This window comes from Thermobia domestica, chromosome 5 (assembly GCF_964235325.1).
Source record: "Thermobia domestica chromosome 5, izTheDome1.hap1.1, whole genome shotgun sequence".
In the NCBI taxonomy this organism is placed as follows: Eukaryota; Metazoa; Arthropoda; class Insecta; order Zygentoma; family Lepismatidae; genus Thermobia; species Thermobia domestica.
Window position 1 is genome coordinate 169,390,207 of NC_137458.1, and position 25,349 is coordinate 169,415,555.

General features: G+C 34.1%; 1 protein-coding gene across 4 annotated transcripts in view; it reads left to right on the forward strand.

Moving 5' to 3' along the window:
• The window catches only part of LOC145686262 (tyrosine-protein kinase transmembrane receptor Ror-like), a 623,893-nt gene extending 601,456 nt beyond the window's left edge, over window positions 1-22,437 (forward strand). For all 4 annotated transcript variants that reach the window (XM_081759379.1, XM_081759380.1, XM_081759381.1 and 1 more), the window contains 7 exons: window positions 920-1,209; window positions 6,016-6,252; window positions 8,411-8,656; window positions 11,835-12,052; window positions 14,286-14,412; window positions 16,353-16,621; window positions 19,876-22,437. In XM_081759379.1, coding sequence (XP_081615505.1) covers window positions 920-1,209; window positions 6,016-6,252; window positions 8,411-8,656; window positions 11,835-12,052; window positions 14,286-14,412; window positions 16,353-16,621; window positions 19,876-20,490 — 2,002 coding nt within the window. In that variant the 3' untranslated portion in view covers window positions 20,491-22,437. The remainder of the gene's footprint in view (window positions 1-919; window positions 1,210-6,015; window positions 6,253-8,410; window positions 8,657-11,834; window positions 12,053-14,285; window positions 14,413-16,352; window positions 16,622-19,875) is intronic.
• The last annotated feature ends 2,912 nt before the right edge of the window (window positions 22,438-25,349 follow it).

Genomic DNA, 25,349 nt, shown 5'->3' on the forward strand with positions numbered 1-25,349 from the left:
CTTTATGATTTCCCCAATCCATTTCATGGTGTCTGTTTCTCACCCCCTGTTTTCGTAGAATTAAACTATTCGTTTTGTAAGCCTATCCGGATTATTCTTTTGATGTGTTCGTGGTACTTTAATTTCAGTTTTCTACTGTTATCATGAATGTTTGTGTACTGTGTGATTTCCTTTTTTACTCCTAAGGCTGTAAGTTTATCTTTGAGTTTTGAGTCTAAGATTTCTCTTATGATTTTGCATTCCGTCTTCTCCATGTTTTCGAAGAACTTGAATGTTTCTGATCCATAGAGACATTCTGGTTTAATGACTGTGCTGTAATGCCTTAATTTTGCGTATTTGGAGATGTATTTCTTATTGTAGATATTTTTGCAATTTCCATTTCCTGGCTTTCCTGAATTATTTCACCGAGATATTTGAATAGTGAGACTCGTTTTGATTTTACTGTATTTTGTTTCCATATATCTTGGTACTTGTTTATTGCAGATCATGTATTCTGTTTTCTTGAACGATATTTGGAAGCCAACTTTCTGTGCTGTTTCTCTAAGCAGCTCGATCTGTTTTATGTTTGTTGGAAGATCACAAGTTAAGATTGCTAGAGCATCTGCAAATGCTAGGCAGTCTATGTGTATATTTCCTCTATCTAATCTGATTGATTCGTTAAATCCGAGGGTTTCTTTTGGTTTGCGCCATTCTTGTATAACATTGTCGAGGACACAGTTGAAAAGTAATGAGAGAGTCCCGTTTCCTTGTTTTACTTCTGTTTTTACTTTGAACATTTCTGAAATTTTTCCCATAAATTTAATTTTGGACTTGGTTAGTGTTTCTTTTATGATTGCAAAGGTTTCGAGGTTATTTATTGATTCATTATTTATTTATGTATTATAAGCTAATTCATGTGTCATTATCTTTCTCCTTGCAGTGACCTAAACCAGCGTTGTGCAGAATTTGCAATTCCATCGCTATGCTACACAGCGTTTCCATTTTGCGATCAGACGAGAGAGCGGCCATCTCCTCGACGAATCTGCCGAGAGGAATGCGAGATCTTGGAGAATGATATATGCCGGGTCGAGTACGCTATAGCCAAAAGACATCCTCTTATAGGGCAGAAACTTATGTTACCAGAATGCAACGATTTACCACCAATTGGATCGAAAGAGAGCGAAAACTGCTTGAGGCTTGGAGTTCCTCAATTAACACAAGTTGTCGAAGGTAGGTAGAGTTGTGATTTCCGAATACATATAATTTTAATAGGTACTGTATATTGTATTTATGGTGTGAAGATTTTCTTCAACGAAGATGTTCATAATTTCTTTTTCACCCACGTGTGAATGTTTCTTTAAATACTGCAGATATCAAAGAGTGGTTTAAAAGTTCACTTGCGTATTTAGTACTTCAAAAGTGTTGTCGACAAACATAGTAAAGTGTTGATGATCTTATTATTGAGTAGTTCATCCCTGGAAAGTTTGATTTGATACTAGATTTTAAGACGTTTTTTATGAAATGAGAAATTCGTGATCAGTGGCGAAATATGCTCTTAAGCACATAGCAAACACTATTCACCGAGAAAAGATAAATTTACAGACAAATTAACTTGCAGTGTTGTTTCAGAGGAATTCTTTTAAATAAATATTTGTGATATAAACTGCACTAATAACCCGTACTTAATTTATTCGCAGCATTGGGTTTCTAACTAGAAACAGCGTGCATAATAAAATTAAGTACAATATTCAAGAGAGATTTTTGGAAGAGGATGAGAAAAACTGTGAGCCCCCCGGTGTAGTACCCAATTATACTTTTTGTCGTGGGTTTTTTCTTCGTATGGTTGCTAATAAAATCAAGCCGAAATTAATTTTCCCTTGTTGCATCAGAACCCTACTTGGTCTGAAAAAAGCTTATCAGAAGATGTTCTGTACCCTGCTTTCTGTTCTCCAGAGGACTCTGTTATAACAATCTCCGGTGCAAGCTCTGGTGATACTCCCTTGTAATGAAGGACGAATCGAGTTCAATAACTGATGCCGTGGCTTTAGGTGAACATTGTGGGGTGCTAAATGTGAACATTTTGTGAACGGCTCAGCCTTCTGTACTAGTCAGGGTTATTGGGATTTTCCCCAGCCCAAAATTCCCCAGTGTTTTTTTTGGAGGGGGGGGGGGGTAAAACCCACATAAAAAAACAATAAAACCCAAAAAACCCATCTCAAAAAATTTACTTCGAAACTTGGAATGAAATAATAATCATAATATAGTTATAATTATAAATACTTCCTTTAGCCGTATTTTTTAGTGTATGCCTAGTTTTAAAATTGACTTAAAATATGTATTTACAACCAGAACAGAACACCATGGGAATCATTCATAATGAATTTTGATTGCACTCGATCAAATTCGCTATAATACTGTTCAACTCTAATCTATTATATAAAAATAAAAAAAAAATCTTGTTTGTGCGCGCAACACGGGAAAACTGTTAAACCGTTTGGTATGAATTTTTGGATGCAGTTATCACGTGCCTCAAATTAAGTTTTTAATCAGGTTACTTTGATTAAAATACATTTTCTATGGGGGGAGCGGAGGGTCAAAATTTATGCGAAAATCTTAGTATCTCACGATCCCGTCAAGTTAAGCATTTTTTATGTAAACTTCCCATTAAGTGAACCCGTGTCTCAGTGATTTTGAGTTTCCATTTTAAGTGGGGAAGGGGAGCATTATCTATCATTTAAAAGGGATGCTGCATGTTGTTTCTGATTGCATCACAAGGGGAAACGGTTAAGCAGTTTGAAATGAATTTTTAAAAATACAATTGTTAGTACCTACCCTGAGCTGGAATTTTTATATTACTTTGATTCAAGGGCGCATCGTAGGAGAAGGAGCAGAGGAAGTTCAAAATTCATGTAAAAAAAGAAATACAGTATGTCACGAGCCCGCAAAGTTAGTTAGATCGGTATGTAAACTCTTCATTAAAAATAAGGATGGTATGTGTTGCAACTTTTTTGAAAATTTTCGTTTTAAGAGGAGTAGGTAATTTTCCATGATTCTTTTATTTCCATTGAAAGCGATGTTGCCTCTTGTTTGCGATCACATCACGGGGAAACGGTTGAACAGTTTCAAATGAATTTTGGAACATAATTCATTATTTATTTATTTATTTATTGTTACTTTGATTAAAGGGCACATCGTAATACAAGTTAAAGGGGGTTTTAAATTTGAACCAAAGCTACAGAATCTTGTTAGCAGGTCAAGTTAGGAAGATGAAATACGCCATATTAACACTTCACTAAAAATAAGAGGATACGTCACTTCCTGTTTATGAAAATTTTAATTTTAAGGGAAGAAAGAGTGTGTTTTCTATAGTCTTTCTTTACATTTAAATCGACGATTTAAATTGCCTGTGTATGATCGCGTCACAGGAAATGGTTGAACAGTTTGAAATGAGTTTTAGAACACAGTCAGTACCTACCTCAAGCTGGGATATCATGTAACTTTCCTTAAAGGACGTGTCCTAAGGGAGAAGGAGGTTAAAAATTCATACCAGAAGTAGAATGTCTTACTACACTTTCATTGATATGCGTATCCTAGGGGGAAGAGATGGCTCAAACATTTTCCTTGATCCTAATTCTCCCGTGCAAAGAACGGGCATATCAGCTACTATGGAATCAAAGGTAATGTGGCTACATTTCCCTTGTTTTGTTACATGTTTGCGTATTAACAGATAAAATGTCTTTCTCCACTTCTATTTTCTGAACACTAACGGCAATCAGATCGTGGAACTCTCTAGTTCTTTTTGCGTATCTGATGGAGTATGTGAAGCACAGTACAATTATTGTATGTCACAAAACACTGTTAATCGTAAAATCTATTGTAAGAAACCAAATTGACAACTGAAAATTAGGAAAAAGAATCAATTTCCAACAATTTAGTTCTTAAAAAAAATTCTTTTAGAAAAAACAACAATCATTTAATAAAGCCATTTTTTTTTTTTATCTCTGACTCCTGAACTTGAGGTATTTGCTTGGCTTGTTTTAAGTAAAACTTGAGGGCCGCGGTGGCTCAGTGGTAGAGCGTTCACCTCTGGTGCTTGGGGTCCCGGGTTCGATCCCAGCCCCCGCCAAGTGAACTTTGTGGTGGACAAACACCGTGTGCGTGGGTTTTCTCGGGGTTCTCCCGTTTCCTCCCACTTTCTTCATTCCACCGTTTCATTCATTACTCATCATCACCGTCTCCTTTAGCCTAACCGGCATAACCGTGGGACGTAAAACTCAAAGATTTCATTTCATTTCATTTTAAGTAAAATTTAGGACGGCTTTATCAGTTATTTGAATCATAAGTGTAAGAGGGGATTTTATTCATATTCTATATTACATAAAATTATCCATCTTTTTGTTACTCTAGAAAATTGTGTACTTCTTTCATTCTAGAAATCGATAAGCGAGTGTCAATGGTGCAAAGTGTGTCCCACGAAACGGGTATGGGACTTCATGGATTTCTTGTTCATCATTTTTTCTTTCTTTTCTGTTATTTTTAAGTTTAGTTCAATGTTTCATGATTATGCACTAGGGCTAAGGGACTGTGATGGTATGGATAATCATGGTGGCATGACGAAAGTGATAGAAAACGGGAGAACCCTGAGAAAATCCATGCACACGATGTTTATCCACAACAAAACGTACTTGGCGGACGCTGGGATCGAACTGGGAACCCGCGGCAGACGTAAACTACCGCCTTCCCACAAGGAAATTTCATACTTTCATTTGTACAGTAGAACATATATGCTTAAATGGTATTTTAAGAGGAATATAGCTTTAAATATGCGTACAAAATTTAATAAAACTCAATATTACCCAATAAAACCCGATTTTGCCCAATAAAACGCACTGGGCTGTTTTTTTTTTGTTTTTTTTTTTAACCTGGGTTTTTCACAACGCTGGTACTAGTACCATTTATTTGAAACTACACTATTTTTTTGTATGTGTCAGATTACCTTAGAAAAGGCCTTAATCTTACAATTTTTCTTTGAAATTTTTACTGTATAAACAAATATTACGTAGTACAGTTGTTAGTGTTATCGATACCAGTGGCCAGCTTCCTAGGTAAGTACTACTCTCTTAGTCTATTTCCACCCTCTGTTTTCATTATCGAAGAATTTTCTTTCAACGTTCAGATTACCATTCTGACAAGTTTTTGTCCGCCCATTTATATAGTACTGATTTTGATAAATACAATTCAATTAGAAAGAATTGTATTTGGCTAGGAAACTGGCCACTGATATTGATAACACTAACAAGTGTACTAAGTAGTATATTGTTTACACAGGAAAAATTACAGAGAAATAATTGTAGATGCGTGGTTCGCTAACCTCTGCACCCATTTTCTTCATTTTGGACACGAGCAAAAAAAGCCTGTAGGGAATATCGCTTGCTAGAGAAGTGGTAGTGGAAACGTTAATGTTTGGAGTTGATTAAAAATTGTACGAAAATTAAATTTATTCTCCAGTTGAGAAAATTCAGTAATTCGTGATTTTGATAAATACAATTCAATTAGAAAGAATTGTATTTGGCTAGGAAACTGGCCACTGATATTGATAACACTAACAAGTGTACTAAGTAGTATATTGTTTACACAGGAAAAATTACAGAGAAATAATTGTAAGGTTATTATTATTATTTTGATTTCATTTTTAAATCTCGAAAATGTGAAAAATGAGGAAGGAACTGATGGGTAGCTTTAAAATCCAAATACATACCCATTTTGCACAGAAAAAATACATTTAGTAATAAATAAGGATAAGGATTAGTTAATATTTCGTTGAGCTGCTACGTAACGTGAGGGAAATAATAAAATGTTTAATATAAGGTAAGTTAGTTACAAAAGTATAGGATGGAAGTTCACTGTGTAATATAAACATAGTGTTTGTGTGCGTTTACTACCAATATTTCACTGATTTCAAACTAGGAATGCTACATATAAGATAGTATATTTGTAGTTGTTTATTTGTACGAGGTTTCCTTAATTTAATTGCAGAACACCTGTGTTATTGGGGTCGAGGAGAAGAATACAGAGGCGTAGCTAGTCAGACAATATCTGGTCACAAATGCCAGCCATGGAATCACCAGTTCCTAATGAAGGTTTCTGATTACCCGGAACTAATTGGTGGACACAGTTACTGTCGAAACCCTGGAGGCATGGAGCCACATCCTTGGTGTTTCGTCAGTGACAGCCAGCATGTCAAGAAAGAGCACTGCGACGTTGCGCAATGTGGTAGGTTGACTATGAATAAGTTGTATATATCTGCTGTACTGTCTGTACTGTAACATTGTCATTTTAAGATCTCTTGAACTATACTTCCTGTTACGATCCATTAAGAGTATGACCATCCAGATGGCACAAAATCAAATAGCGTATTACTTTTGTCAGTTCTTTGACTATTAACGAAACCATTGCGTTTGCAGATCGGAGTTTGCTATTTTTTATTCCCAATGGATACATCAAGTAATTCGTCGCTTCGGTGAAAATGAAAGTGCAAGCCTCCAAAAGTTGTGATTTCGATCTCAAACAGTGTAACTGCTAGGTAGAAAAATATAGACCGATGTGTAATTTAAATATATTTCCATGCATTACGTTCCCTCACCTTCGTAATCTTCGATCAATTATCAATTTTTTGTTTCAGAAATTAGACAAAAGAAATCTGTCTGATATTGTAATGTTCATAAGTGAACACAAAACATAACCATTGTTAGTTCCATGTGTAATACATTTGTTTGAAACCCACCAGGAACAAATAATGCCGGAAGTACATCATGCTTGACGTATCTAGTATATGTCTAAGACATAGAAAAGTCTTAGTAAACATGGGTTTAATTTCACTTCGAATCAAAGACTTATTTTACGGAAAATTACTCTTTTTTCTTTAAAGGGACTAAATACTTTAATATTATTACATAGCGTCGAATGGTAAATCGAAAAAAAAAAAAAAAAAAAAATGCACATACCTGCTTTCTTCAAGTAGAATCACGATTTGTAGTAAGTTATGAAAGGAATTTCCGGGTGCTCATCTTCATTGATTAGAGGCTTGTACTACATACAGAGAATATACTAAATAAATTCTCCTAATTGACTTCAAATCAAAATGTTAATATCCAGTTGCTATTCATAGTCAGGTTGCCGTCCATTTTAGTATCAAACGGTAAATTGTGAAGTTAGGAATGGACTTTGTCATGCGCACAAATTTAGGAGGCAAATAGAAAATTGGAGTGGTGGGGGGTATGCGGTGATAGGGAGATAGAAATGGGACTCAATCAAGCAACGTTGGAATTTACGTTTGTTTTTCTCTTGGGGCAAGGCCAATAACTTAAAGTTCAATTTTTATTTATTTATCTTTAATGTCTTAGTTTCTTGTATTTTTTTAAAATTGTATTGCAGAAAATACATTATTCGCTTTGCCAAAGAAGACATATATATATATATTCTGTTTTAATGCCATATATTACATTTACACTAAACGAAAAATATGTTTTGGATGTTGTTTGTATTTTTCTCAATTAGATTCAATATTTTTATAATTTGTACGGTAAATGATAGCACATTTTAGGACACTTAAACATGACAGGGTTGCCTGTCGTGATGCTTTAGTTCAAATGAGAATACAAAAACTAGTTTTGTCAGCACTTGTTGACTTTCAAATTGGAAAGACTTAATACATTCTGTTGTTTCTAATTTTTCTCTCGTTCGTTATCACTTTCTTTTAAATAACTTAAGTCAATTCAAGTTACCTAGGACATATATGTGTATATATGTATTTCTTCTAAATTCTAGTGTAATTATGCTAAACTGTTTCAGAAAGCACTGGTGCGTTCGTCGGTAACTCACGGCAACTCAGCTGTAACTGTTGTTACGTCTCAAAATGTCATCTTGCACTTTTTGTGTTTGTACAGGTGAATAATAATGAAGTTAATGCCCTTGGTAACGTAAACGCCTCCTACTTAAACAACTCTTTCAGTAATTTTAACTTCATTATTTTCAACTGGCACAGCAAAAAGTGCAAGATGGTCTTGTGAGAAGCGACAACAATTGTGTATGTGAAAGTTGCTCTGAACTACCAATGAAGGCGACAATGATTGCTGAAATAGTTAAGTACACTTACAGTAAATTAGATGCATCAATAATAATAATAATAATAATAATAATAATAATAATAATAATAATAATAATAATAATAATAATAATAATAATAATGACCTTCTTCTTCTTCTTCTTCTTCTTATTATTATTATTATTATTATTATTATTATTATTATTATTATTATTATTATTATTATTATTATTATTATTATTATTATTATTATTATTATTACTATACAAATATGAGTCAAATTGTATTTTTTTTTTTTTTAAGTAAATGTGTGTGTTTTGTTTTCAGTCGACAACTTGTGGCTGTATATTCTTGTGCCGTGTCTGGCTGCTGTGGGTTTAATTATCTTGTGGCTTGGCTACTGGTGTGTACAGCGCCGAAATCAGAGTCGAACGAATAAACCATTAATGGGGAAGTCAAGTGGAACTCATCAAGTAGAAATGAATGCTTTGTTGCCAAAACCGCCTGTTAGAGCACGCGAATATGCACTTCATAATGTACATTTTCTTCAAGAGCTAGGAGAAGGAGCATTCGGTAAGTACATTATTTTCTTTCGTAATATTGCATAAAGGACACATTATCACAAAATCACTGTAATGATCTTTTCCAATTTCCTATTTTTATGTTCGTAGTTGCTGCTAAATTTTCAGGGGTTGGGGCTATCACCTTCTTTCGAGTCTTTTTTAGGTAGAAGTGGAGTAAAGATTTTATAAGTTAATGATGGAAAAGGAAAATATAAGCTGTACAACAAACACTTTAATTAGGATGTTGGCCTATTAGTAATAATTCCCTGTGAATTTCTTTCGTTATGTTCTTTAGCTCTTCACTTGTATAATGAAAATATACTATTGTCAGGATTTTTGGTCGGATTGGAGTTTAGTGTCCTTTTCAGCATTGAAGTTATATAAGATGTGGACCTACAGTTTAAAGTGGAATCCGAACCACCGTGATGCGTTCAAATTTCAAGGCTCTCACACCAAGAATCAAATTCGGGACACCATGCACCAAAGGCACGCGCACAAGTCACTAGACCAACTGGGAGGGGTATTGTCAGCCCTTTGAAGTTTCCAAAACTAACTTATAAAATACTAACTGAAAAACTAGTACTTATGTGCGATTTGTACTTGTGTGTGCTAATTCACTCTTTATTGGAACTTTTTATAATTCCATGTCCTATTTTGGTTACATTTACATGTGTTCAAAGAAGCCTATTATATGCGCATCTAGTATGATCCGTAAGTATATTTTCACATCTGTAATTTGGACTTTTGTAAGTCTGTGTATCTTTAATTTAATGTCATTATCTGCTAACTGTTCTGCAGCTATGGCGGTACCGTTATTTTCACACACTTTTATGTGCTCTTTAACTCTTGTTCTGTATTTCTTCTCGTCATTCTTTATCTTCACACGTAAGTTTATGTAACTGGCACAGCTTCTTTCTTCATTTGAATAATTTGTGAATTCTGTTAATACATTTTCTGCATTTATTGGGTGTTTTAGTACAGGTTTAAATTGTACTTAGGTTTTTTAAAAGATTTTCGAAAACTTTGAACCCGAAGAATCGGTCTTTATTACTTGTACGTCAGCATTCTAATTAAGGTACTTACCATTCTGCTTAGAGCTTGTCCTTTTTCGTACGTACCTCCAATTTATCAAACCCGTAATCCACACTTGTAGCTGAAAATCTTGAAGAGGTTCGTAGCCCCGATCATCGAAACTTGAGCAGCAATTGCGATAACTAAAATAGTTTTCTTCGTTTATCCAGAAGCTATATTCGCATGAAAAAGGTCTTTACCAGGAATGATAAATATGTTGTCCATAGTCCATTATGAGTATTTTGATCTGAACCATTTTCTAGTCATTTATTCAAGTTTGATACTAATTATTTGGTTTATAATAGTGAAATCAAGGTTTTGGTATCGAAGAGGACAGTTGACCTCTCTAACACAGCTCAATGGGAAGTAATCATTCTCTGTACTCTAATTACAAGGACTTAAATATGGTTTACCACATTGTTGGTCATTTGTTTAGTCTTAATGTAATTTATTACACAATATAAATTAGAACATTATATAAAAAAGCAAAAAATTCCATTGATGCACCGTTATTAACAATATTCAGTAATAATATAACGAAAGTAAATTTAAAAAATGTTATTTTCTCTGTAGGAAGTATTGCATTTCAATCTTTTATAATTTTAATTAATGGTAGCCTTGAAATTCTAGAAATTAATAAAGACTTGAAGCATCTTTACATCATGCTTGACAATTTTTCTGCCAGAAGGAAACGTCATTATTATTATTATTATTATTATTATTATTATTATTATTATTATTATTATTATTATTATTATTATTTATTTATTTATTTATTTATTTATTTATTTATTTTTTTGTTATGTTAAACTTCGTTTGATTTCTTTGATGAACGAACATATTAATTGCTTATTTTTGTTGAAGAGTGGACTTTGTCTTGTCCTCGCAAATCGATGTGCTTTCGTAGCGTGTTGGTAGTTTCCAAATTTATTATAAAAAGAATGGTAATGATGGTCATACTGATTTTATAGTCAATTTTCGTAACAGGAACCGTAATAATAATAATAATAATAATAATAATAATAATAATAATAATAATAATAATAATAATAATTATCATTATTATTATTATTTTAAAGTGAAAATCCTTACGAAACAAGATCAAATTGATAGCATCCCAAACTGAAGAATCACATTACACACGGTACAGTAATGATCACTTTGCAAGTAGATTTCAACCTTCTTCTTTTTCGTTGGCAACGGTAGTTTTTATAAGAATCAAAAACTTCAAAAATCAAACCACTAAGCGTGTCAATCTTTTTGTACTTGTCCGTCGCATCTGTGCATATAACCACTCATTTGAGGATGTTATAATAAATGTAGTGAGTCATTCGTGATTTGAACATGAATGAAAATCAAGTTACAGATCAACGTGGATTTATCTTATGGTCGAGCGAATTTTCCATTTTCTAGACCATAATCGGTATGACTGTCTCTACTAATTTAGTACCTTACGTTTATAAAGTAGATTTGCTTATATTTTTCAACCGTGATTGGTCAGTGTCAATTTTGTGTGATAGAGTAAAGCTTAATAACATACTGTAATTGCTTACTATGCAGAAATTAGTAACTGAAACATTTAAGAAAAAAGGGAGTTCCCATGTTTCGGGTGTAACTGTATACTATTTTTGTATTGCGTTGTATCGTAAACTGCTTCCAAAACATATTCCAAATTTAGTAGAATGTCAGTTTCCCCTCTTTTAAAATTCTTGAGGACTGTTTATAACGTTTGTTGATATTTTCGAATTTTGTAAATTTTGTAATTGGCTTTGGAGCCAATGATAAGCCGTTGGTTTGGTAATTGCGTGAATTTCTTCTACTGTTCCTATAAGGCGTACCTGTATTGAATAATAAATAGATTTTTAAAGCCGATACAAATTTTTTGCGGTGCTTATATTCGAGTAAATACGGTTTTTTCCGTGGACTCATTGTTTTCAAGTTGATGTATTTTTTTCGTCAACAGTCTTACAGATTTGTTTTGAACTGTTACTGAAATTGCCTACTGAACGAGCTCGCAATTTTTGTGTATTTATTTATCCCCTGTATGTAGTTTTTGTACCCTTTTTTTTTTAAAAAAAAAAGTAACATTCCTTTATATAAAAAATTTTCTTTCGCAGGTAAAGTATTTAAAGGCGAACTTGTTGGTCTCCCAGGGGAACCGCAGTCGTTGGTAGCTATAAAAACGTTAAAGGAAAATGCCAGTCCGAAAACTCAGCAGGACTTCCGACGTGAAGTGGAGCTGATGACAGACTTAAGGCACCCAAACATCGTGTGTCTCCTAGGCGTTGTTATGAAAGAAGAGCCTTTGTGTATGCTCTTCGAGTATATGACACAGGTGAGCGATGAAATTCACAGTTTTGTAAAGGAGTAATGCAGATTTTGTATAGGTTTTATATTTGTTGAACTTGTCTTTTAGAGGAAAGAAAAGAAGGAAGGAAGCCAAATAACAACAACAACAACAATAATTTGATATATCAGTTTTAGTTTTAGTTCTGAACAACAGTTGTTCCATGCATTCGTTTATTGTGTTAACTTATTTAGGGATTACATTTAGAAACACTTGAAGATCAATAGTGGGAATTTAAAGAAACCAGATAATTAGGAATACCACATTTCGATCCTCTTACGTATCCAGTTATAAATAGCAATTAAATCCTTATAAAATTTTTGGAGATTACCAGAAAAGAATACGCTTTGAAACAAATAAACAAACAAAACTTATCAAAATCGGTGAACCTATGTCAAAGTTATGCGTTACCGTACGCATATAATATCGCTAAATTAGGCTTCTGATAGTACACTTGTTGGAGTGTTTCAGGGTCTAGCTCCAAAGACTATAATTAAATCCGAATGAAATTTATATGGGATCACCAGGAAAATCTCTTTCAAACAAAAGAAGACTAATCAAAATCGGAAAAACTATGTTGAATTTATGCGCGAACATCAGTGTTGCTAATGCTTTCGCCTTCGGTGCGAACGGTCCCAGGTTCGATTCCCGATAGGGGCACTCGGTCGAAAAAGCGTAAAACGTAAGCGTAAAACGCTTTTTCAGGTAAGCCACCCTGAGTGAGGTTTTGTTGGGTTTTCCTCATTCACACCAGGGAAATGCCGGGGTAGTACCTAACTAATAGGTCCCAGGCCGCTTCCTTCCTTCCCTTTCCCCGAATAGTGTGCTCGCCAAGGGACGTTATCCCTCAGATGTGACGAACTAAATGGCCATAGATGCCGAAAGTTCAGAAATCTAAAATCCTAATCCGTATGCGCGAACATCGACACAACATATGAGTAGGTCGAATTTAGAACTTTCTTCTATTTTGAAGTCGGCTATGCCCAGGAAAATTCTCGAGAAAATGAAGAAAGTTAATTTGTAAAGCTAAAAAATGGTTATGTACAAGAATCATGCCACTTATTGAGCTGAAAGTCCTACTGAAATACATTCTCATTAAGCTTTTCATTATGACACTAATAAGATAACAGTACATAATATGGTTAATGAGATATAGCCTAAAATCGTTATTAAGTCTTAAATTTTTATTTGTGTTTTAAGTAAAATATTGTCCAAATATGAGACTTAATATGAATCAATAGTTAACATGGAGCTGAATAAGATAACATGCTTGGTTATACTCATGTGTGATTTCCGAAAAAAATACCTGGTAGGAAAAAAAGAAAAAGAACTTTTGTGGCCCAAAAAATTATATCGTTCGTTGTCATTAATAGTTGAGAATTTTTATTTTGCTGAAAAAAAATTATTATTTATTTCCGTATTGTACATGTAGAAAATCCATAAACTAGAATATTGTTTGACTTTTTCTAACAGTGACTTACATACTCCGTACGTACATAACTACTTGCTAAGATCTCACATGGTGGTAGTTTTAAAACTGAGAATTACCTTTTTAGCTCCTCGTATTTTCTTATTAGAAAATTTTCGGCTGAAGTTGAGTGATCAGCGCATTCAATAACAGCTTTTTTAATAATACTACTATTAAAGGTGGTTACATACTTGATGCAATCAAGGTTGCTAGGGAAGGGAGCATAAATGTATTTTTCTTCCAGTATTTTAATCATAATTGTGCTTCAAGAAAATGAAATCTGTCTTTGTGAAATCTTACTTTTTGGTTTTTGGTTATAATATCTGGTGCTGTCTCTCTCAAATGTGCTTGTTTTATTTCAGTATTACCTATTACATACTTAAAACAAGAGACGAAAAGAAACTGGTACAGTTAAAAGGGGAAAATTTCATGTGTTGTTTGTTTGAAATAGTTACATCTGGGTACGATAAAGTTAACAAAGTATCCATTTGAATTCAGGGTGATAAGTATTTGAAAAGAATGATTTAAGTGTGGGAACAATAGTAAAAAAATAGATCCAACTGAAAATGAAACTGATTCCTTTTTTTGTAATTAATATTAAATATTTCATGTTATTTCAATTATTTATTAATATACTTTAGGTTCCGTGATAATAAATAGGAAAGGATATTTATTTTGTATGTGTACTATAATTTTTATAAATGTAAAATTATACAGTTAATATCTTAACATTGCAACTACGTTTTTTCTTAGGGAGATCTTCACGAGTTTCTTATATCTCATTCACCACGTTCAGACGTCTCTGCAAGCAGTGACGATGGAACGTCACATGTTTTAGAGCAGCCGGAATTTCTTCATATAGCCGTCCAAATAGCAGCAGGTGAGCAGAAAAGAATAATTCATTTCCATAAATTTCGATTTCTTATATCAGGGACTTATATCACTGTCTTTATCTAATATTGGGTTATGAATATTTTTAATCACTTGCCTGATTAATCCGAATATGTTTAGTTTCTTTTAGGGGTTATCTGAGTTGTAGATATCTGATTTACCTCTTACAAGCATTAAAAAGTTAATGCATTTTTCATTTAAGCCGAATATAATTGCTTTTAACTTTAATACTTACAAATACATTTTGGTTCATAGGTAAAACGTTCAAATCGGTCAAGTCACACTGCCATCTACTTTATTATATTCGCAGTACATAGTCTTCGCCTTATCAGTAGTACTTTTAACGTTGAAAATGATGCATTGTTTTCTGAGGTTTGGAAATGGAAAGATATAAAGGATGATATTGTCAAGAATGATACATTATTGTTAACATTCATTCTGTTAAAATGATCACTATAGCAAGAAGGCGTGAACACTAAAGAAACCATGAATGATTATGGATTTCAATGAAAAAATAGCCGCCGATCAACACCTATGAGTTTGTACCCATACCAAGGAAACATAACAAAAAATATTACAAAATATATTACAAAAATTTGATGGATTTTCTCTGTGAAATGTGTACGCGCTTTACAACAAAACAGGTGGAATTAAATAAAATCAAAGTTCCACTTGAAGCTTGTTAGCTACATTATAGAGCAGTACCATTCTACTTCCTTCAAGTTCCAGCCCAGTTCTACTTCGCTTGTCAAGACACGACCTCACTGAGTACCTTCTTCCATTTGAAAAAAGACAAAATCTAACAAAATAGTGTGTCATGTGGTGTACAGTTCGCAACGTCCATAAAAAGAAGGATTCATCTGAGTCAATGTTTCTATCTGTTTGTTCTTCTTCTCATCGAACTATAGCTGTAATAGGTAGCGTAGTCCTGTAATGCAGTTTTCTTATTAGTAGAGGGAATTGCCTATTTTGTAAGGGTTGGTGTTGCATGATGGTCTGTGCGTCCGCAAGCTGCACCGGATTCAATCTCTGGAACTCATGTTAATAATAGGGCCTCTCCTTCATAACCTTGGTCTTGCACAGGAACGTAAAACACAGAACTAACAACTCTTCGAACTATATCTTCCCTAATAACGTTGAATGGTGTTAGAGATAGTCCATTACCTTGTTTCAGATCACTTCTCTGCGAACCATTCGCTTCCATGTTCGTCAGCAGTCGGCAATAGTAGTTTTCATAGTTATTTAACCTCCATATTGTTTCTTCCATTTCAGTCTGCTGAAATTCTTTACACATTGTGCTCCATAGGTACATAGTCATACGCATTCTGTAGATCTGTAAATGCTGTGACTATTTACTGTACTCCAAACTCTCGTCAATTAACTGTTTCATTACAGATGTGACATGTATTGTTAATCTTCCTTTCATAAAATTCTATTTCTGTTTTATACATGTTCTATTTGACTTATATTTCGATATGTCGTAAAATTTATTCAAACATTTTTGCACATTGTCTTGTTAGTTATTAAACTGTAGTTGTTTTATTTTTAATGTTTCCTTCCTTGATGATCAGCATGATTTCTTCTCCAGTCTTTTCACCAGATTTGGACACATGTCATTTTCTGTCGCATTTACTCTAATCCGGAAGCTATATCTGATTCTGGTAATATTATTAATTTATCACTGTTGCCTCCTCTTTTAGACTTTCATTTTTATAGATTGAAATCTTTGTAAAATTTTGGCTATGGTTATTTAGAACAAGTGGTAATACTTTGCTTTATACGTAGCTAGTTATTAATTTAACGTATTGTTTTGTTGTTTATGAAACGAAACATTCGTAAAGAAGTTCATAACTCAGTTAAATAAGTAAACAGAAATGTACGTTATTTTTTTTTTTTTTTTTTTTTTACATGTTATTTTTTTTATTGCAGGGATGGAATATTTATCGAGTCACCACTATGTACATAGAGATCTGGCAGCTCGCAATTGTCTAGTCGGAGATAATCTCACTGTAAAGATATCAGATTTTGGTCTGTCTCGAGACATCTATTCGTCTGACTATTACCGTGTTCAGTCGAAGTCCCTTCTTCCTGTACGGTGGATGCCTCCAGAGTCTATTCTCTATGGAAAATTCACCACCGAGTCAGATGTATGGAGCTTCGGTGTGGTACTGTGGGAGATATACAGCTATGGATTGCAGGTAAGATGATTATAGTGTAGCAGCATTTAGGGTTTCGAAAATTCTTATGTAACACGAAATCGGAAAATAAAAGAAAAATTGCAGGTTGCAGATGGAAAGACGAATTTCTACTTACAGATATGAATGCATTAATTAATATGATAAAATGTCCCGTTAAATGTCAAATAAGACGTGGGACATCAGTTAGTCATTTTCGATTTATTTGGGAATAGAATCTTTGTTTCTACTGGAGGAACCAAAAATTTATAAAATGATTTTCATTTTTTATTTATTTATCTAACAATCACCAGATACAGCTCAGAGGCCATTTTATACTGAATATCTAACAACAACAACAACAACAACAATGGAAAGGATTTGGGAAGGTATCGGCCAGGGTCTGGTTAGTAGGTACCATCCCGGCATTTGCCTGGTAGGGCTGAGGAAAACCCCAGTCAGGATGTCGGTAGCGGGAATCGAACTCACGACCTCCCGAATGCGAAGCTAACTCTCTACCTCTTGAGTTACTTTGCTCAGGAAAGGGTGGAAAATTTAACGACGATTTAAGTCATTTTGAAAATGGGAGTAAATATTGAATTACTAGAATTCAATTCTAAAATTCCGTGTATAGATTTCTAGAATTCAAATTAGATTTCTAAAATTCCGTGTATAACTAAAAACTATTATTTTAAGTTCTTAAATTATGGTTTCGTTCCATACATGAAAAGGCACTTCATTCCGTACAAAACATAAATTCAGACAACTAAACAAAATGAATACACATTACGAATAAAGACTGGGAGGAAATAGAGAACTCAGTGCAAATCCACAATTTGTTCGTTTTTAATTGAATGAACTATAGCAGAAATAAAACTTACTAAAATTTTATTGTCTTTGCTGAGGTGAATACTTGCTATTTATTTAATGTTACATCTATAATTATATCGTTGCGGACATTTCTGTAGTTGAGTATAAAATGTTAAATAAATAAAAATAGTAAATAATCTCAGAAATGGAAAATGAAAATAATTTATGTAAAAAAATAATAAGTTATTTATAAATGAAAAACTTCACGTTCACCTTTCTTCTATTCTATAAGTACTGGTTGCCCGTGAGTAATGCCATATTTTTGTACAGTGAGAAAAAGGACGATAACATACCTGGAGCACTACCGTTAGTTAAAAAAATCCACCAGATTCCACAACTCTCTGCCACCTGCCAAACAACTAGCTGTTCAATATTTTGGAGGCAAATAATTGGGTCACTGTTCGTCGCACGCCATCCTCATCTGGCAGGGTCTTCCCGGAAAGATGGTTTTGCAGACTGCGAAAATGACAGTGGTGCAAGATCTGGTGAAAATGCCAGGTGGAGGATTTGCTCTCAATCACATTCCTTGATCTTAGCATAGGTTGTTCTTTCCGTGTGAGCGCGCGTTATCACCGTGTATGAGCACACCCTTGCGATGAACCAAAACAGGACGTTTCTCCAACAATGCAGTCCGTAGGCGTTCAAACTGCTGATAGTAGACATGTGCATTGATTGTCTGGTTACGTAGCAATAGCTCAAAATGTGTTACTCCACGGATATCCCACCAAACACTCAACATCACTTTGCAGGGTGGAGGTCCTGTTTAGGTACAATTCCTGAGCCCCTCCCCTCATAGGACTCACTTTTCATTCCCTATCACCATTTTGTCCAGTAATGCCTCACGTCTATGACGGATGAGCAGGAAACTGCCGATGTCCACTTGCTACTGCTTATGTTGAGACGTTAACGCAGGGGTATCCATTTACCGAGTTTTGACACATACCCATAGTCCCGAAGATGACGATGTACAGTCACATGTGTGACATGGAGTAAGTTGGTCAGTTCTTCAACAGTTTACATTAGAATTGCCACTATCATTGCTTGCAAGGTATTATTATTCAACTACACAGGTCTCCTTTCTTGTGGCTTATTGATGAGGGTGGTGTCCCCAGATCCTGACCATATAGGACACATCATCCTGACCATATAGGGCATTGATGTTTCGTACCACTGCGCTAGCTGAGTGTTCCTAGTTGAATTCATACAGCATGACATGTCGTATGTGGTCCTCCGCCAGCACCATGATCAAACACAAACCACAATTCCGAAACGTGGAGTAGAGCGTTCTACACACAGCTGCATAATGAAGTGCCCTATACGATACAGCTATTGCACACGTGCTGTGTCTACTTAACTATTTTCTCGTCAGATGACGTCATTGCAGCGTTCGTCGAAAAAAAAAACTACATTACTTATGGGATAAGCTGATACCTAGACATTAAGTTATCTTAACTTAATTATTTACGTAATATCATTAAATAACTATGGGATATAGAAAAGAAAAGCAATAGGAAATTGATTTTTGCGTGTCGACAAAAGTACATCATTTCAACGATGTAAACTTTTAGTGGAAGTACACCAATCCAGTTCGTAGGCAAGATTCGTGTGGAAAGTCTTCAGGAATGATTCTTTTTTGTCGTTCCCTGTGAGGATTACTATGTTAAAAGTAAATTTATAGCTATATAACGAAATCTGTACCTTAAGAGACTCAAAAGTTCATCGACAAATGCTTCATTGTACCTTGTACTGTTCCAACCAGTCTAGTTCGGATTGTTAATACCTATACGGATTGTGTCCTAAGGATTCTGCTTTACATCATTCTCTCGCCCTCCTAGGACTATACACTTAGCATGTATTTCCCATGCGAGTGACATGTCTTCCCTATTTCAACTTTCCATTCATTATAAGTATGGTATTAAATGATCGAGATCTGCAATATGTAACTGTCTCAACTTATGTACTTGTCTCTTTTTGCACCAGTACCTTTATCAGAAATACTCAGTTGTTCTGGTTCGTCAATAACAGTAATACTCAGTTGTTCTTGGTTCGTCAATAACAAAGATTTACGTGCATACAATATTACAGGTAAAGTTATATATATATATATTTCAATATTAGTAGCGATGATAGAATGTTTAGTGAGGGGTGACAACATGTATGAATTCCCTGTCATTAATAATTTCTTTTAAAAAATTCCGTTGTGACTAACTTATTACCTCTGCGCTTATTTACCTCCTCTATGTGAGATCTAAATTTTTGCTGAAAATATCTTATTTCCGAACACTTCGTTTTAGTATTGAGTGTATATGAATTGTTTAATTTCTCATATTTATGTATTACTTTTTATGTGTAAAAGAAACTTCCTTTTTCTAAGATTAACCGAAACCTTGCTCTTTTCTTTATTACAGCCGTACTATGGCTACAGCAATCAAGAAGTGATCGATATGATTAGATCACGTCAACTGTTGCCTTGTCCCGAAGATTGCCCATCGCGGATATATTCCTTGATGATCGAATGCTGGCATGAAGTTCCAACGCGAAGACCTGCCTTTCCGGAAGTCCATGCACGGTTACGTTCTTGGGAGAGTATTGTTGGCTATTGTAATCCCAGTGGCTTAAACAGCACGAGTCATAGCGGCAGCACGCATCATAGTGGAAGTCAGCGCTCCAGCACAGGACCAAGCAACAACACAGGTTCTACGCAGCTCAGTGGGAACGGTCCAACAGCACCATCGTCATTCCAGCAGCAACAGCAAGGAACCAACACCGTAGCTACGAGTACTGTTCAAACGCCATCGTCAGTAGGCTCGTATCCAGTGACCTTTCCCAATCCACATGTTGCACATTTTAATGGAGGACCTTCAGCAGGTGTGAATACGTTTAATAAAATGATTCCGCAGCATCAGATCGTAATGAATAGCCGATCCAACAACCCATCAAATCCCGCGCAGTTGGTGGTCAGATTGCCCCCACCAGGATCGCCATTTTGCAAAATGACGGAGACAAAAATCTCTAATATTTAATCTTCAACAGAAGCACTGAATGATGGAAAGTGAAAATGGATTTTTGTGTTAATAGGACAGCTAGTCGCAGGGAAGGTAACGATTTGACTTTGTCCAGACACCTCGTTTTCTGTTAATGTAATTGTTCTCGCATGAAGAAAATTCTGTTTTTCACTAAAATTGGAAGACATTTCTTAAAATAGACTTGTATGCCATTCTGGTTGTTTGTAAACGCAACGGAAGAAATGTTAAAGAGTCTTCACTTCGTTCCACACTACTTTCCTGTTATTTTTGTAAATAACTCATAGCTACAAACAATATAACAATCTGAAAACTACGCCATTTAATATTTATAAAATGAAGTAACAGTTGTTTCCAAGAACTTTTTTTATTTTTAAAAATTTAAGTGCCCCACAATTATGATGTTACCCAGTTTTCTGCCATGTAAGAAAAGTTCTGAAAATAGTTGTTCACTCGTTTAATATTGTTTTGTAGATACTATATGCCTTTTTTTTTAATATTCCTTATTGTCTTTAAAATATTCAGTAAAATTAAAACTGAAGTGGGGAACTCAGTGAAGACCCGTAAGGAAATTTTTACTTCAATTTGCCTCTTCCATGAAATGGTAAATTATTCATTTTGCATTGGAACTAAGTGGTGGTCTGAATTTTAAAATTAAAAAGAAGGAAATAAAGAAAAATTGAAAAACAAGTAAGATGAAGGAAATCTTAGAATATAATTTTTCTTCCTTATCCTAAACAAAAACCCTGAAGATGATTTCCTTTTCCAAATGCAAGATGAATAATTTCTGTTTCTCCCGGGAGAGTTGAGTTTAAATAACAATTTTCTTAATATTTCATCAGTTACAGGTTAGATTTGGCACTGATTCCGAATTTTGTATTTACATGATATGTAACATTTTTTATTTAGTTTTATTTATTTATTTATTTTTTCATTTTTTAATTCAGTGTTCAAATCTCAGTGAAATACATCTAGATGTACTCGTAATGTCTCAACAGTTAAATGTATATAGTATATTTTAAAACTATTTTTTAGCTAGTTTTATGCAGTTCGATGATATGAACGTAATGTAATTATATTTGGTTTGATTAGACGCAAATATGCATTTTGACTTCCCATCATATTATATTATTATTATTTTATTATTATTATTGTTCATAAGTTTTCTCCATACTTTTTCCCGTTAAATATGTATTATCATTTTTATACCGATTTTTTTAAAGAGACGAAAAAAAGAAGACCAAACTGAAATAACTAGTATTTCCTTTTATATATATATACAAATAAACCAATTTTTGTATAGATGTATCTGTGGTGATATTACCAGATGCATTTTGTCTGTGAGTGAGATTCAAACAATATATATATATATATATATATATATATATATATATATATATGAGAGATTGTAAGAACGAATGCGTATAAAAGAAGTTATAAAAAAAAAGTATACCAAAGTTTTCAGAAAACAGAACGTTTCTTTTTTAAATATTATTGAGTTTAAAGAGTAAAAATAAATGCCACTTGGTGGATTTAAAAAGAGTACGAATGTGATTTTAAAGAGAGATCGCTGGTATGAGAGTTCGTTTTTTCTAAAGTTCAGTGCGTGTATATGTGTGTGCGTGGCAACGCTTGCCAGTAATATAAATACGGTACAAATGACGAAATTATCTATGTATGCGTGGGAATGTGTGTGTGCGTGTATTGTATGAATTTCTGAAATGGTGCACTTGACGTAAAAAAAAGTACTAAAAGCTGTAGAAAGCAGACAATTATTGGACAAAGACTGTCTTGAGCATCAAAAAGTTTGTCATCAGTGTACAGTTGTAGTATCTATTACTATTATTATTATAAAAAAGAACTGGAAAGAAATGTGTGTGAAAATATAAAAAGAAAATAAAGTTTTGTTACTGTGTAATAAAATATAAAACATTGTATGTATTTTGATGACGTAGTATTATTTCAGTCTTTTTACCTGACTTGAATTGAGAGGACAAGTGAGAAAAATGCCGGAAAAGCTTTGGTTGTGTATGTATTCAATGACCTTACAATAGTGTTATTAGGAATAGTGAAAAACATTCGGATATTGCCGTTCTTGGGTGGCTGTTCCTTAATATTAGAAACATTAAACAGTCATGTTGACCGTTTACCTAACTGTATTTTCTCACAATTTTACAATATTTGAAGTGTTTACAACATAACATTGATGATTTGCATTGTTTTGAGTCCATTAACATGGTCAAATTGCATTTGAAACAGTCAGTCTGCTGTGAATGTTTTGAGCAGAATACATACATATTTCACCGTTTTTCACGTGGTAAGCACTTAAGATTCCTGGATTAATTCGATTACTCCTGGACATCCAATAAAAGTGTTTACAATAAAGATTCGCCCGATGAACTCCACAGCTGAATGTTAGTGTCATACGAGAGGGGGCCCAAAAGAAACCGGATTAGAAGTTTGCGGCCGTTCCTACACATAGTAGAGAGTTCTTCCGTTAGGTGGGTCTAGTAGAGATCTTACCAAATCAAGATCTTACCAATCTTGCCCTAGCGGCGTCTGTGTAGGAGGTTAACGTTTGTTCTTAGTGTTCTTTTTCTCAACTGTTCTCGTTTGTCGCCTGCGAAATCGTTATGGCAGATTTAAAGGAACAAAGATTGTTCTTGAAAAATCGGAAACGGAGCGTACCAAATGTTTCAACAGGGTTTCAGAAAGAATGCTATGAACAGTACACAAGTTTTCTAGTGGTTTGAGCGCTTTAAACGTGGTGAGATGAGTGTTGAAAATCATTCTCGTTCTGGGCGTCCTTCATCATCTCGAAATGACGAAAACGTTGAAAAAATTCACCGATCGATGAAATTTCAGAACAGACAGGAGTGAGTTGGAGCCAGCACTTTTATTTAGAAGTTTTAAGACGTTTGGGGAAGGATATACAGAGGAAACGCCCGGAACTCTGCCCATAAGGTGACCGATTCCTTTACCAGACAACGCCCTTGTACACAACTTTTTGTGTGTAAACTGCTATTTCGGCTTTCAGAAGAGCTGTCATTCCCCACTCTCCATACTAGTCAAACCTATCCCCGTGCTACTTTTTTCTATTACCGAGAATGAAAAAGTAAACTAAAAGGTTGCGTTTTGATGATGTGGAGACTATACAAAGAGCTTCACAGAGGGCATTGGACAATATTAAAATTGAAGAGTTCCAGAGGTACTTCAGTGGGAAAGAAGACTGGAGAAGTGCATTGCATCTAATGGATAGCACTTTGAAGGAATCTGAAAGAATTTTGTTTAAAAAATAATAATAATAATAAAAAAATAAGTTGGGTTTCTGCCCTCGTATTATTCAATGAGAAATGGACAAGGAAAGGATATTCAGAGATAGTTTGAGTTCTATGTGTAAACTGTAATAAGAGAGAAAATATATTCAACAAAATTAATTGGAAGCTAAAACAACTCTCTCATTTCTTCTTCGATGATTTTTATTCTGTTAGGTTATTAGAAACTCCATTATTATTATTATTATTATTATTTTTTTTTTTTTAATGTGGAGATCACTCGTTTTATTATTCTAATATTTTTCTTTCTTGGATAATTTTACCAATTTCTGAGCACTTGCCTGGAGTTAATCATAAGATATTTTCCGGTAGTACAAAGAAACAATAGTTTTGAATTATTTTTTACACGACGGTCCTGTACGTACCAAGAAAAGAGTGGTAATTGAATAAGGTGTCAGAAATGTCTATCTTCCCCAACTTAAGATTTTGATTTGGTGCCAAATTATACTAGCGAATGTCAGTAGATAACTCACAGAGAAGCTTAAAAAATAAATAAATAGTAACGTAAAAGATCTTGTCATACACATGATCGTCAATACATATCAAGAAATTTCAGCATACAGATCATCATGGGAGAGAAAGTAAGCATATCTGACAAATAATAATAATAAAAACATAAATGAATAATTACCTCCCGTAGAATTCACCTAATACTGTCTCTAACTTGGATTACTCCATGGACGCTGATTTGGAAGTGATCTCACGACGTGTATCAGTTCACTCATAAGTAGATCCCGTAGTTCCAGCAACATACGGGGAAGATTATTTCTGCGTTTTTACATGCTGTTTCAAATAGTCCCACAGATTTTCAGATTTAAATTCGCAGTTATCTTGGAAAATGGTAATGTTCAGTGGCGGCCTAAGGGCGGGGCGAGCCGACGGTAGGTAAAAAATAATTACTAAGGAACCTTGTTAGCATGAGCCGTACAAGGGCCGTCAAGGTCTATAATCCACACCTTCCCTAAAAGTAAACGCAATTAATTCTCAATCAGTATTACACCAAATAACGGATAAAACAACAAATATCTGTCTAATAAAGCTAAAGAGTGCTGGATTTCCGTATAAGCTAAACAAGCTATGAGCTTCGGGTCTTACTCTCTTGGAGACCCGAAAGAAATTTAAAGGAAAAAGCTTTGAATATAGGTGAAAAATAAAGTAAACGCTTCATACTCTTGGGGGGGCCTAAGAAAAAGGCTGAATGCAGATAAAATAAATAAATAAATAGGTGAAAAATAAATAAAATAAAAGTTTTACTTTCTTGGGGTCCCAAAGAAATTTAAAGGAAAAATTATGTGGATTAAAATATGAATAAAATAAAATATCTATTCAATAAACTCAGAGAAATTTAAAGAAAAAAGCTGAATTTAGATTAAAATATATAAAGGAAGTCAAGTATATTGTGTTGTTTACATTCTACGGTCTTATGATGCAAGTAATGGGGACCCGTATGCTAACCTGCTTCCTAAAATGTCTCTGTTTATTTATTTATTTATTTATTTATTTATTTATTTATTCATATATCAG